Source organism: Manis javanica, chromosome 10, assembly GCF_040802235.1.
Source record: "Manis javanica isolate MJ-LG chromosome 10, MJ_LKY, whole genome shotgun sequence".
Lineage (NCBI taxonomy): Eukaryota > Metazoa > Chordata > Mammalia > Pholidota > Manidae > Manis > Manis javanica.
In genome coordinates this window covers 94,861,588-94,876,428 of record NC_133165.1, presented here as the reverse complement: position 1 = coordinate 94,876,428, position 14,841 = coordinate 94,861,588, and the positions used below count along the sequence as shown (strand labels likewise).

The 14,841-nt window shown below is 38.5% G+C and overlaps 1 protein-coding gene across 4 annotated transcripts in view; it reads left to right on the top strand.

Moving 5' to 3' along the window:
• Positions 1-14,841, top strand: part of CEP83 (centrosomal protein 83) — a 176,987-nt gene that overhangs the window by 95,289 nt on the left and 66,857 nt on the right. For all 4 annotated transcript variants that reach the window (XR_012121525.1, XM_073213624.1, XM_073213625.1 and 1 more), the window contains 2 exons: positions 9,026-9,277; positions 12,171-12,302. Coding sequence is in view for 3 of the 4 variants with exons in the window: in XM_073213624.1 (XP_073069725.1) it covers positions 9,026-9,277; positions 12,171-12,302 (384 nt within the window). In the remaining variant the exon portion in view is untranslated. The remainder of the gene's footprint in view (positions 1-9,025; positions 9,278-12,170; positions 12,303-14,841) is intronic.

The window sequence follows — 14,841 nt, the reverse complement described above, 5'->3', positions numbered from 1 at the left end:
TAATCTTAATACCCCTCTTCTACTTCCCTCCCCTTATCCCTCCCTGCCCACCCATCCTCCCCAGTTCCTTTCCCTTTGGTACCTGTTAGTCCATTTTTGGGTTCTGTAATTCCGCTGCTGTTTTGTTCCTTCAGTTTTTCCTTTGTTCTTATACTCCTCAGATGAGTGAAATCAGTTGGTATTTCTCTTTCTCTGCTTGGCTTATTTCACTGAGCATAATACTCTCCAGCTCCATCCATGTTGCTGCAAATGGTTGGATTTTTCCACTTCTTATGGCTGAGTAGTATTCCATTGTGTATACGTACCACATCTTCTTTATCCATTCATCTACCGATGGACATTTAGGTTGCTTCCAATTCTTGGCTATTGTAAATAGTGCTGTGATAAACATAGGGGTGCATCTGTCTTTCTCAAACTTGATTGCTGCGTTCTTAGGGTAAATTCCTAGGAGTGGAATTCCTGGGTCAAATGGTAGGTCTGTTTTGAGCATTTTGATGAACCTCCATACTGCTTTCCACAATGGTTGAACTAATTTACATTCCCACCAGCAGTGTCGGAGGGATCCCCTTTCTCCACAGCCTCGCCAACATTTGTTGTTGTTTGTCTTTTGGATGGCAGCTATCCTTACTGGTGTGAGGTGATACCTCATTGTAGTTTTAATTTGCATTTCTCTGATAATTAGCGATGTGGAGCATCTTTTCATGTATCTCTTGGCCATCTGTATTTCTTTTTTGGAGAACTGTTCAGTTCCTCTGCCCATTTTTTAATTGGGTTATTTGTTTTTTGTTTGTTGAGGCGTGTGAGCTCTTTATATATTCTGGACGTCAAGCCTTTATCAGATCTGTCATTTTCAAATATATTCTCCCATACTGTAGGGTTCCTTTTTGTTCTATTGATGGTGTCTTTTGCTGTACAGAAGCTTTTCAGCTTAATGTAGTCCCACTTGCTCATTTTTGCTGTTGTTTTCCTTGCCCGGGGAGATATGTTCAAGAAGAGGTCACTCATGTTTATGTCCAAGAGGTTTATGCCTATGTTTTTTTCCAAGAGTTTAATGGTTTCATGAGTTACATTCAGGTCTTTGATCCATTTTGAGTTTACCTTTGTATATGGGGTTAGACAATGGTCCAGTTTCATTCTCCTACACGTAGCTGTCCAGTTTTGCCAGCACCATCTGTTGAAGAGACTGTCATTTTTCCATTGTATGTCCATGGCTCCTTTATCAAATATTAATTGACCATATATGTTTGGGTTAATTTCTGGAGTCTCTAATCTGTTCCACTGGTCTGTGGCTCTGTTCTTGTGCCAGTACCAAATTGTCTTGATTACTATGGCTTTGTAGTAGAGCTTGAAGTTGGGGAGTGAGATCCCCCCTTCTTTATTCTTCTTTTTCAGGATTGCTTTGGCTATTCGGGGTCTTTGCTGTTTCCATATGAATTTTTGAATTATGTGTTCCAGTTCATTGAAGAATGTTGCTGGTAGTTTCATAGGGATTGTATCAAATCTGTATATTGCTTTGGGCAGGATGGCCATTTGGGCGATATTAATTCTTCCTAGCCATGAGCATGGGATGAGTTTCCATTTATTAGTGTCCCCTTTAATTTCTCTTAAGAGTGACTTGTAGTTTTCAGAGTATAAGTCTTTCACTTCTTTGGTTAGGTTTATTCCTAGGTATTTTATTCTTTTTGATGCAATGGTGAATGGAATTGTTTTCCTGATTTCTCTTTCTATTGATTCGTTGTTAGTGTATAGGAAAGCTACAGATTTCTGTGTGTTAATTTTGTATCCTGCAACTTTGCTGTATTCCGATATCAGTTCTAGTAGTTTTGGAGTGGAGTCTTTAGGGTTTTTTATGTACAGTATCATATCATCTGCAAATAGTGACAGTTTAACTTCTTCTTTACCAATCTGGATTCCTTGTATTTCTTTGTTTTGTCTGATTGCCGTGGCTAGGACCTCCAGTACTATGTTAAATAACAGTGGGAAGAGTGGGCATCCCTGTGTGGTTCCCGATCTCAGAGGAAATGCTTTCAGCTTCTCGCTGTTCAGTATAATGCTGGCTGTGGGTTTATCATATATGGCCTTTATTATGTTGAGGTACTTGCCCTCTATTCCCATTTTGCTGAGAGTTTTTATCATGAATGGATGTTGAATTTTGTCAAATGCTTTTTCAGCATCTATGGAGATGATCATGTGGTTTTTGTCTTTCTTTATGTTGATGTGGTGGATGATGTTGATGGATTTTCGAATGTTCTACCATCCTTGCATCCGTGGGATGAATCCCACTTGGTCATGGTGTATGATCCTTTTGATATACTGTTGAATTCTGTTCGCTAATATTTTATTGAGTATTTTTGCATATACATTCATCAGGGATATTGGTCTGTAATTTTCTTTTTTGGTGCGGTCTTTGCCTGGTTTTGGTATTAGGGTGATGTTGGTTTCATAGATTGAGTTTAGGAGTATTCCCTCCTCTTCTGTTTTTAGGAACACTTTAAGGAGAATGGGTATTATGTCTTCTCTGTGTGTCTGATAAAATTCCGAGGTAAATCCGTCCAGCCCCGGGGTTTTCTTCTTGGGTAGTTTTTTGATTACCATTTCAATTTGTTTGCTCATAATTGGTTTGTTTAACTTTTGTGTTTCTTCCTTGGTCAGTCTTGGGAGGTTGTATTTTTCTAGGAAGTTGTCCATTTCTCCTAGGTTTTCCAGCTTTCTGGCATATAGGTTTTCATAGTAGTCTTTAATAATTCTTTGTATTTCTGTGGAGTCTGTTGTGATTTTTCCATTCTTATTTCTGATTCTGTTGATTTGTGTTGATTCTCTTTTTCTCTTCATAAGGTTGGCTAGAGGCTTATCTATTTTGTTTATTTTCTCAAAGAACCAGCTCTTGGTTTCAGTGATTTTTGTTATTGTTTTATTCTTCTCAATTTTGTTTATTTCTTCTCTGATCTTTATTATGTCCGTCCTTCTGCTGACTTTCGGCCTCATTTGTTCTTCTTTTTCCAGTTTTGATAATTGTGATGTTAGACTATTCATTTGGGATTGTTCTTTCTTCTTCAAGTGTGCCTGGATTGCTATATACTTTCCTCTTAAGACTGCTTTTGCTGCGTCCGACAGAAGTTGGGGCTTTGTGTTGTTGTTGTCATTTGTTTCTATATATTCCTTGATCTCTATTTTGATTTGTTCATTGATCCATTGATTATTTAGTAGCATGTTGTTAAGCCCCCATGTGTTTGTGTGCCTTTTTCTTTTCTTTGTAGAATTCATTTCTACTTTTATACCTTTGTGGTCTGAAAAATTGGTTGGTAGAATTTCAATATTTTGGAATTTACTGAGGCTCTTTTTGTGAGCTAGTATGTGGTCTATTCTGGAGAATGTTCCATGTGCACTTGAGAAGAATGTATATCCTGTTGCTTATGGATGTAGAGTTCTATAGATGTCTATTAGGTCCATCTGTTCTAGGGTGTTGTTCAGTGCCTGTGTGTCCTTATTTTCTGCCCAGTGGATCTATTCTTTGGGGTGAGTGGTGTGTTGAAGTCTCCTAAAATGAATGCATTGTAGTCTATTTCCCTCTTTAGTTCTGTTAGTATTTGCTTCACATATGCTGGTGCTCCTGTGTTGGGTGCATATATATTTAGAATGGTTATATCCTCTTGTTGGACCGAGCCCTTTATCACTATGTAGTGTCCTTCTTTATCTCTTGTTACTTTCTTCTTTTTGAAGTCTATTTTGTCTGATATTAGTACTGCAACCCCTGCTTTCTTCTCTTTGTTGTTTGCCTGAAATATGTTTTTCCATCCTTTGACTTTTAGTCTGTGCTTGTCTTTGGGTTTAAGGTGAGTTTCTTGTAAGCAGCATATAGATGGGTCTTACTTTTTTATCTGTTCTATTACTCTGTGTCTTTTGATTGGTGCATTAAGTCCATTTGCATTTAGGGTGACTATTGAGAGATATGTACTTACTGCCATTGCAGGCTTTAGATTCTTGGTTACCAAAGGTTCAAGGTTAGCTTCTGTAGTATATTACTGCCTAACTTAGCTCACTTATTGAGCTGTTATGTACACTGTCTGGAGATTCTTTTCTTCTCTCCCTTCTTATTCCTCCTCCTCCATTCTTCATATGTTGTGTGTTTTGTTCTGTGCTCTTTTTAGGAGTGCTCCCATCTAGAGCAGTCCCTGTAGGATGCCCTGTAGAGGTGGTTTGTGGGAAGCAAATTCCCTCACCTTTCGCTTGTCTGGGAATTGTTTAATCCTGCCATCATATTTAAATGATAGTCGTGCTGGATACAGTATCCTTGGTTCAAGGCCCTTCTGTTTCATTGCATTAAATATATCATGCCATTCTCTTCTGGCCTGTAGGGTTTCTTTCGAGAAGTCTGATGTTATCCTAATGGGTTTTCCTTTATAGGTGACCTTTTTCTCTCTAGCTGCCTTTAAAACTCTTTCCTTGTCCTTGATCCTTGCCACATTAATTATTATGTGTTTTGGTGTTGTCCTCCTTGGATCCTTTCTGTTGGGGCTTCTGTGTGATTCCATGGTCTGTTCGATTATTTCCTCCACCAGTTTGGGGACGTTTTCCGTAATTGTTTCTTCAAAGAGACTTTCTATCCCTTTTCCTCTTTCTTCTTCTTCTGGTACCCCTATAATATGAATATTATTCCTTTTGGATTGGTCACATAGTTCTCTTAGTGTTGTTTCATTCCTGGAGATCCTTGTATCTCTCTCTATGTCAGCTTCTATACGTTCCTGCTCTCTGGTTTCTATTCTTTCAATGTCCTCTTGCATCTTATCCATTCTGCTTATAAATCCTTCCAGGGATTGTTTCCCTTCTGTGATCTCCTTCCTGACATCTGTGATCTCCCTTTGGACTTCATCCCATTGTCCTTGCATTTTTCTCTGCATCTCATTCCATTGCTCTTGCATTTTTCTCTGCATCTCTGTCAGCATGTTCATGATTTTTATTTTGAATTCTTTTTCAGGAGGACTGGTTAAGTCTGTCTCCTTCTCAGGTGTTGTCTCTGTGATCTTTGTCTGCCTGTTGTTTTGCCTTTTCATGGTGATAGAGATAGTTTGCCAAGCTGGTACGAGTGACCGCTGGAAGAGCCTCCCTTCTTGTTGGTTTGTGGCCTTCCTCTCCTGGGAGAATAGTGACCTGTAGTGGCTTATGCTTTTCAGCTGTGCGCAGACAGGCCTTCTGCTACCTGCCCGTTTGCTATGGAGTTTTTCTCTGCTGTTGCTGTGGGCGTGGCCTGGCTGGGGCTGCTCCTCCAAAGTGGTGGAGACCCTTTGGAGGGGGAGCGGCCGGGAGGCTATTTATCTCAGTAAGGGGCTTCTGTGCTTCCTGTTGCCCAGGGGGTTAGAGTGCCCAGAGATCCCCAGATTCGCTGCCTCTGGTCTAAGTGTCCTGTCCTGCCCCTTTAAGACTTCCAAAAAGCACTCTCCAAACCAAAACAACAACAGCAACAATGAAAGAGGAAACAGAAAAACAAAAAAAAAAAGAAAAAATACACGATTTTCTTTGTCCTCAGGCGCTTGTCCCAGGCACCCGCTCACCGGTCCTGCTGCCCTGCTTCCCTAGCACCGGGGTCCCTGTCCCTTCAAGGCTTCCAAAAAGCACCCGCCAAAAAAGAAAAAAGAGAAAAATGCGCGATATTGTTTGTCCTCAGCCGCCGGTCCCAGGCACCCGCCCACCGGTCCTGCCGCCCTGCCTCCCTAGCACTGGTTTCCCCGTCCCTCCAAGGCCTCCAAAAAACACTCAGCAAAAAAACAGGGAAAAATGCGCGACCCTCTCCGTCCCCAGGCGCCGGTCCCATGCACCCGCTCACCGGCCCTGCCATCCTGCCTCCCTGGCACTGGGGTCCCTGTCCCTCTAAGGCCTCCAAAAAGCACTTGCCAAAAAGAAAAAAATGGGAGAAACGCGCGATTTTCTTTGTCCTCATGCGCCGGCCCCAGGCCCCCGCCCACCGGTCCCGCCGCCCTGCCTCCCTAGTATTGGGAAAAATGTGCGATTTTCTTTGTCGCGAGGTGTCGGTCTCAGGCACCCGCTCACCAGTCTTGCTGCCCTGTTTCGCTGGTATTGGGGTCCCTGTCCCTTTAAGGCTTCCAAAAAGCACTCGCTAAAAAGAAGAAAAAAGGGGAAAAACGCGCAATTTCCTCCGTCCTCAAGCGCCGGTCTCAGGCACCCACCCACCGGTCCCGCAGGGAAAATCTTTGTCCTCAGGCGCCTGTCCCAGGCACCCGCTCACCTGTCCTGCTGCCCTGCCTCCCTAGCACCAGGGTCCCTGTCGCTTTAAGGCTTCCAAAAGGCACTCGCCAAAAAAAAAACCTCTCCGGTTTCTTTCCTCCCGCCGGGAGCCGGGGGGAAGGGCGCTCCGGTCCCGCCGCGCCGGGGCTTGTATCTTACCCCCTTCGCAAGGTGCTGGGTTCTTGCAGGTGTGGATGTGGTCTGAATGTTGTCCTGTGTCCTCTGGTCTCTATTTTAGGAAGAGTTTTCTTTGATATATTTTCATAGATCTATGTGTTTTGGGGAGGAGATTTCCACTGCTCTACTCACGCCGTCATCCTGGCTCCGCCCCCCCAAACATCTCTGCTCTGACTTTTTTAATTAGTCATACTTACCTTTCTTTTGCTACCCTCATGACCATGGTAGCTCTCGGGACCTGAAAAAAGCATGCATTTTAGTATTCTTATTTTCTGTTCAGTCTGAGTAGAATTCTTTTTAAGACATTGAGTGAACATCACCTAATTTCCCAGCAGTTTTTGTGTCACACCTCTAGTATTTCTGTAACTGTGTCTGGGGGTAAGTAACATAGTTCTGAGAACTGCTTTGTTCTCATGATTGTCATTCTCTTACTAGGGAAAAAACAGGAGGAGTATAAGGAAAGGAGATGGTACTTCCAAAATTAGATTAAAATATGAACTTCAAATATATAATGTAAAATGCTACTGTTTTCTTTAAGTAGATTGACAAAATGTTTTTGTATTCGATCATTAATTTAGGAAAAATTAATTCTAGTACACACTGGGGTAAAGGGTAGTGATCACCAGTTTTGGTAGGAATGATTTGATATTGAATTTTGGTTTACGATTTACTTTGCAAATGTGAGATCTAATCCTGACTGTCATTAACTACCTCAGTTCATAGCTTCCTCTGGCACTTCAGTATCACACAGATGCCTCTCAAAACTACTGGAGAAAGCAATAATATAGGAAACATGCTTGTCAAGAACATTAGATCCAAGACTTCATATATAAAATGGAGACGAGAGATATTATTGTTACTAAATACAATTTTATGTGTAGTGGACTTAGCTTAGCACTTGATCCATAATAAAAGGGTACCATTGTCTAAACCTGAGTCACACATTACTGCTGATCTAGATAAGCTGCTACACCTCTAATATAGCGCATTAAAGCTATTTGAGTTAACATCATGTAAAAACTAAATGATATCTTAAAGATTATCCAGTTCAAGTCCTTCATTTTAACTTCATTTTCACTTTGATACCAAAGTGAAAAAGTGAGTTGCACAAAGTCACACAGCAAGCTGGCGGGATGAGAAAATGGAGGGAGAAAGGTAGGTAGGGACCAAACCCCGAAGACAATGTTTATTTGTAGAGGGTAGGAGGAAAAATAGGAGAGAGATACTAATTAGTTGGGCTTTTGAGGGCTTGACTCTGAATCCTACAGTTGCTTTCGGAAATAAATTTTATTTTCTGGAAAAAAAAAAGTTGTTCTACCTGCTAGGAAGCTCTAATTATATTTCCCATTGACATCTTTAATTTGTCATGCCCAGAACCAGATTGGAGTCACTGCATGTTAAAACTGAGAAGGATTTTGGAGGACTTACAGTCTAACTCCTCATTTTACAGATAAGAAAAACAGATTCTGCCTTGGGGTGGAAGTCTCACACTTCTTAGATTCGCTTATAGCAGTGCTAGCCATCAGTTGTCTCTGGGCCACTTTTGCCTAGGTTGCAGAGCATTACTTGAAGTCCTTTTGGCTTAGAGTGAGCCTTCTAGCTTATTCTGGCTACAAACAACCCCTGGTGATTAGAGCAGTGGTTTCTAATTTTTTTTTAACTGCCGAATCCCTTCTTTAAGTTGAATGATCTGAAGAAACCCATATGTAGGAAGAGTCTTAAGAAGAGGAGCTAGCTGCTCTGATTAACAACAAAGATAAGTTGGTGGTGGTGGTAGGGGGTGGATAGTTGAGGAGATTAGGAAAGGGAAAGAAAGAGTTTTGCCCTGATTACTAGGTACCCTTATTCCTCTAGATAAGGGGTGTCTGAAATACCTGAGTGGTCAGGAGGCAATTTGTAACCCACTGATTTGGAGGCCCACAGGATCCAGCACCGATGGTTGGCATGAATGAGAAGCCCACTGGTGTTTCTGCTCAACAAGCTTCCCAGTGACTTTTACACATGCCCTTGAGTCATGATTTTTACTTGAGTCTAAGAAATAAGAACTAGGCCATCAGTACATCTATGGCTTTAATAGACTCAGCTTTGATCTAAAAACTCTCATCAGTCTACATTTGTAGTTATTTACATGGACAAGCAGCTTTTTTGTGATTAAGTGCCTTGGAATAGATAATTTTATTAGTATAGACATTGCCCAAGAATTACTGTCACATGAGGAAAAGCTTAGCAGTAATCAGCATATTGATCTTGCATGAACTATAATATTCTGATGAATTTTTAAATCCTTGACATATTTTTAATAATTATTTTCATAAATTATTTATAATTTTGAATTTTAGTCAGCAACAGATAAACCCCTGTGCTAGATCCCATGGGTTGATACACAGGGAAAACAGGACAAGGTCCTTGCCCTCACATTTGGGTCACGCTGATGTGCAGAATGAAGAAAACCATATTTTAGATCATTCTCCTTTGTACTTCATTTCTCTATCTGAACTTTCTTTTCAATATTGTGCCATTTTAAATTAATTTACTGACTTGTAAAGCATGTTCATGACTGAAAATTATTAAAAACTAAGTTGTATGCTTTCTTTCAAATTATTATTAGGTGACAAGACTGGAGAAAGATAAAGAAGAACTACATAACCAGCTATTTAGTGATGATCCCTCAAGAGACAACAAACAAGTAGAGAAGATTGTTCAAGAGAAAGTCCATTTGTGTCAGAAATTAGCAGGTTTACAGGCTGAAGTCGCAGAATTAAGGGCTGAAAAAGAGAATTCTGGTGCTCAGGTTGAGAATGTCCAAAGGATTCAGGTGCGGCAGTTGGCTGAGATGCAGGCTACAGTCAGATCCCTGGAGGTAAGGTTTTAATTGATTCCCGGTAGAATATGGCGTGCTTTTTTTTTAAATGCAATTGACAAGCCTTTGATTTTTAGAGCATAAATGTGCTCACCAATGTAATGCTGACGCATTTCTGGAATCTCAAGAGTATATATTCTTTTTGCAAAGAAGAAAGCTATTGATCCATAAGCAACAGCTATGCTACTATATTTACAAAGGGATTACTTACTCTTTGGGAGTCACGTCACCTATCTGAAATGATTTAACTGTTACAATACTGCATAGTAGAATATACAAAAATCCAAAAAAGTTTGAGTTTATAAAGACTACAGTCATTCAAACCAGAAAGAACAATTTTGTCCTAGGTAGTTATCTCCTTATCCTGAGATTCAAGACCTTAAAGTCCTAAGTCCTGTTTAAACAGAAACACCATACCTAAATATCTTATGACAGCTTCTTGCCAGAGTAATAAAATTCTGCCTGGCTACTAATGCACAAAAGATTTTACTGAAATTATTTCCCTGAGTTCATTAGAGAAAGATAAGAACTGGCAGAGCTACACTGGTACTCCTAGAGGTATTCTCTTATGAAAATTCTTAGTTTCCATTGTTGGAGGGGAAGAACTTTTTTTTCATACTGTTAGGTTCAGTAGTTGGGAGTTGTGAATTAAACTGACAACAGACAGATTAGCAAAAGAAAAGACAGATTTTTATCCATAGTGTACACAAGAGTTCACAGAAAAATGTGACTCAAATTACTCATTAAAATTTGGGACTTATATATACCATCTTAACTGGGAAAGGAGAGGGGGATAAAGGTCCTTTGTGGAAAACAAAAGACTTTTAGGAAAGATAAATAGGCCCTTAGGAAAACAGATGGGAGATGTGACAGGTTTGTGACAATGCTTGTGTAGGCGAATTGTTTGTTATCCAGGTGTTGACTTCTTGTCTTCCTCAGTAGGAGTGTCTTCCCTGGTTTTAAAACCTCTGGGAATTACAACTGGGATTGAAAACAGTTGAGTTCTTTTTGGAGGCTCTGCATTTAGGCAGATAAAGGAGTTCTAGAAAAAACCTTTTCCTGTGTCTATTGATTCTCAAAATAGCTTTTTTGCCACAGTGGCATATTCTGGACTCCTTCATAATCTTTTTCAGATGGTTTTACTCATCTTAGTTCTTAGTGTCTAACATGTAGCAAATATGCTAGTTTAATTGTTTTGATTTATCTTGAACAATCCAAATATTTGTGCAATGGTTGAGTTGAAGGGAAAATTAGCGGGCACATAGTTTATAATTAAAATCCAATAACCAAATCTAAAACACAGTTGACCCTTGAATGACACAGATTTGAATGGCACAGGCCCACTTATATGTGGATTTTTTCAGTAAATTGATTGGAAAATGTTTTCAAGATTTGGGACAATTTGAAAAGACATTTTCCTCTAGCTTTAGTATGAGAATACAGTATATAATACAACATACAAAATATGTGTTAATCAAATGTTTATGTTGTTGGTAAGCCTCCTAGTCAACAGTAGGCTATCAGTAGTTAATTTTGGGGGGAGTTAAAAGTTACACATAGAGTTTTGACTGCACGGAGCAGTGGACAGTACCCTAACCCCCCCTGTGCTGTTTCAGGGTCAATTTAGTGATTTTTTTTCTAGGCAGTAAACTGGTACAAGGAGTCCACTGATATGTTTTGAAGAGTAGAAGTCAGCTTTTTATTTTTTAGATGAAGTTTCTGGCAGTATTTACTGGTTTCCTGAACTAAAGCTGTCAGTATTATTGGACCTGAGACATAAAGCAATTCAGAATGAGACTGTGTCTGTTGCCATCTTTCCATCCTTAATGTATTTACAAAGTGACAGAATAAGTAGGATGATTGCAACTGAATATAGTATATGGTCCCAATGTGAAACCATATTGTTGAGGTCATTTAGAGTGATTATTTTCAGGACAAGGTAAATGATGACAAAAGATGGGAGGTTCATTTGTTATATTGTCAAAAGAGCCTGTATTTAACATTTGTTAGATGAAATGAAAACATATGACTGCAAGCATTTCTTTCTTCCTTGTTTTTTTTTCTGTGCCCAAGAATATCATTTACTATTGGGCCTAAAGAATATCATTTTATATTTGAGGAAATCATTTTTCTCTGAATTATTTGCTAAATAGACTCCTTACCATATTTAAGATATATAGGAAATGAGATGTTACAAAACTGAAGCTTATTCTTTAAATGCAAATGTTTTAATTTTAACTATTTTAAGTAGAATTATTTTTTTAAAGCACTTAGCGTTCCCTCCTAATTAAAGAGTACTGTAAGTATTACCAACCAAAAATTTTCTTCACAATTTAAGAATTAAGAATCTTTATTATGGTATGAAGCCAAGAGCTATTCAGTCCATACTTCCAAAGGCTCCAGATTAGTTGAGGACTTTGAATTCCTAAATCTGTTTTTTTTTTTTAATCTCTACTGAGTTTAGATTTTCAGTTTTCTCAGTTATTACTACTACAAGTGAGCCCTATCTTCTACCTTCCAGTATGCTTATTCATATTTTCTGTGGACCTGAAATCTCCAGAAATGTTTGTTCAAATTATGTTGGCAGTAAACAGGCATTAAGTGAGTGCGTTAGGCATTTTCTGTCCTGAGGGAAGTGTGTGTTTTATTCTGTTGGTGGCTGTTGATATGTTTGTTCATATACCTTTGTTGCAAATTTCCTGGAACAAATGTCTTCCATGTGAATTCTACCTATTAATTTGAGAAAACCCTAGGTACTTTGGCAGATGTTAATATTGTTGAAGTTCTGGATAATTTTGGATAGTATGATTATATGTATTTTTTAAATAGTGCTTATTTTTATGTAATTGTGAAAATTATGAACAAATTTTAAAATACTTTGTTCTGATAAAAGGCTGAAAAACAGTCAGCTAAACTACAGGCTGAATGCTTGGAAAAGGAGCTACAATCAAGCAATGAACAAAATAATAATTTAATCAGTAAATTGCATAAAGCTGAACGGGAAATAAATACGTTGAGCAGTGAAGTAAGTGTTCTTATATTTCTACTCCATTCTTTATAGAATGTTTGATACTATATTATGACAAATACATTTTGTTTCAAGAGTTGAGTCCTTTATATTAAAAATCTTCTTTTATCCTATTATTCTACCTTCCAGTTCTTACTACCTCCGCTGTGACCATTCTAGTCCAAGCCATGATCTCTCTATAGCCCCCTAACTGGTTTCTTTTCTCTCTATGCATTCAGAGCTCTGTGTGGTCTGGCCTCTGCAGTCTTTCCACAGCCATCACAGTCCATTTCCCTCCTGTTCTCTCTGCTCCAGTCCTCCTGGCTTTCTCACTCTTCTTGAGCAAGCTTACTTGTACCTTGGGGCTCTTGCCCACCTGGCTTGGTCTGGCCTCACATACCTACATAAGTTGCTTCCTCACTTTCAGATGTCACCTTATTGGAGAGGTCTTCTTGTCTTTGTTTTGTGAAGTACCATCTTCCCCTTCCTGTGCCTTACTCTCATCCTTCTTACCTGCTTTATTGCTTTTCTTCATAGCTCTTAACACTGTCTGATATATTTCTTTTTTATCTCTCCTTTTTTCCCCACCCCCTTTTCCCTTAACCAAATATAAGCACCAAGAGAGCAGGGACATTGTTTTTATTACTGCTGTATTTCCAGCTTCTGGAATAATGCATGGTAGGGACTTGGTTAAATATCTGTTAAATGAAACTAATATTAGCAGCATGATGTGCATTTGTTATTTTTTTCAAGAATATGATGGTTTGAATATCTTTTATATATAGTTTTCTCAGGAACTCACAGGGTTTTTTCCCTCCACAGATGCAATTTAGGTATGGAATCCAGTAACCAAGAATAGGGTAGCAGTTCTATTTATTTTCTATAATACTGTAGTGAATAAGAATATCAGTGCTGGAGTCAGAAAAACTGGATTCCAATTCCATTTCTTCGTCCTTACTAGCTGTGTGACTTTGGACATTGTTCCTTTACTCTGAAAACTTTAGTGTTTTCCTTTATAAAATGAGACTAATTCCTACCTCACAGAGTATGGCAAAGATGAAATGAGATACTGTGCATAAAGCACTTAGAATAATTTCTAATATATAATCACCCAAATATTACCTGTTATTATTAGAAATACTTGGGATATTTCTCTAAGAACTTGGAAATAAAACTAGTTTCTGAATCAGTGAAATCATTTTTTTTCTATCAGAGCAGTCATGTAAACTCACCTCAAAAAACTAAAATGGCTCCTAGACCAGAAGGAACTTATTGTGTAGCCTTGTAGAAATATGTGAATTTATCTAAAGGAGTAATGTATCTATAAGTTCCTTGACCAAGGGATAACTTGAGAAGACTCAGGCAGTGTTTATGACAGAGGGAAGAGAGAATTAGTGGAATGGTAAGTATTCTTCTCCCACTAAAGAGATCATTCTTGCTGTAGAAAGAATACACCAAGCTGTTTTAATTTGTGGCTATGAAACAATTAATCTCATTCCATTTGTTCTGATTGCAGTATCACCAAACAACTTTTTGTTGTTTGATTTCCCATGTAATTTTGCCTATAGGGAGAGAATGCTCTGGTTCGTCAGACTTAGAACTAAATCTAGTTTCCATTATGGTTTTTTTCTTATAATCAATAAACTGACATTCTGATTTCATAGATCACTCTGAAAATTTTATTACTGTGAGTCTAACTGTGAGAGTCTTCTTCAAGTGTGTTGATAAAATTAGATTTCTATGTCTCAAAGGTTGTATGTATTAGATATCACCCTTGGGAGATGGTATACACAGTCTTTTCCAAGGCAAACACCTACTATTTTATGTTTACAGATTATATGTCTAGTGAAGTTTAAAATTTTTGTTAGAATCTCTACGCAGTTAACAAAATGGTTTTGTAGCCAATGTATCAATTAATTCATTAGATATGGCTGACACAAGAAACAATAAGGGAAAATTGGGCAATAAGGTTTTAATTGTTAAAATTATTTTAATTCAAGTGTAGCCTTCTAATCTAGTTCACAGATTGAGATGCAGATATAATGAAAAGTTAAAAACTGCCATTTTGGAGGAGGTATTGAAGTGCAATGGAAAAGTCCATGGGTTTTGAACCAAATGAATCTTTTCAATCCTGAGTCAGTTGTTTCACCTACCACCTATGTGACTTCTTATTTGCTTAACTTTTAAGTAGGGATAATACCTATCATTTACAGGATTTTTGTTAAAGAGAACACAATAAATAGTAGCTGGTAAAGAAAATGATAATGGCAACAATTATACCCTAGTTATATTTTTAAATGAGAAAGTGATCCAAAGAATACAGAATTTTGAGTCCATTGACTAGTTCCTCACTGTATCAGTAATTGTGTTTCTAACTTTTTTTTTGGTATCATTAATCTACAATTACATGAGGAACATTATGTTTACTAGACTCCCCCCATAACCAAGTCCCCCCCACAAACCCCATTACAGTCACTGTCCATCAGTGTAGTAAGATGCTGTAGAATCACTACTTGTCTTCTCTGTATTGCACAGCTCTCCCTGTGACCCCCCAAAT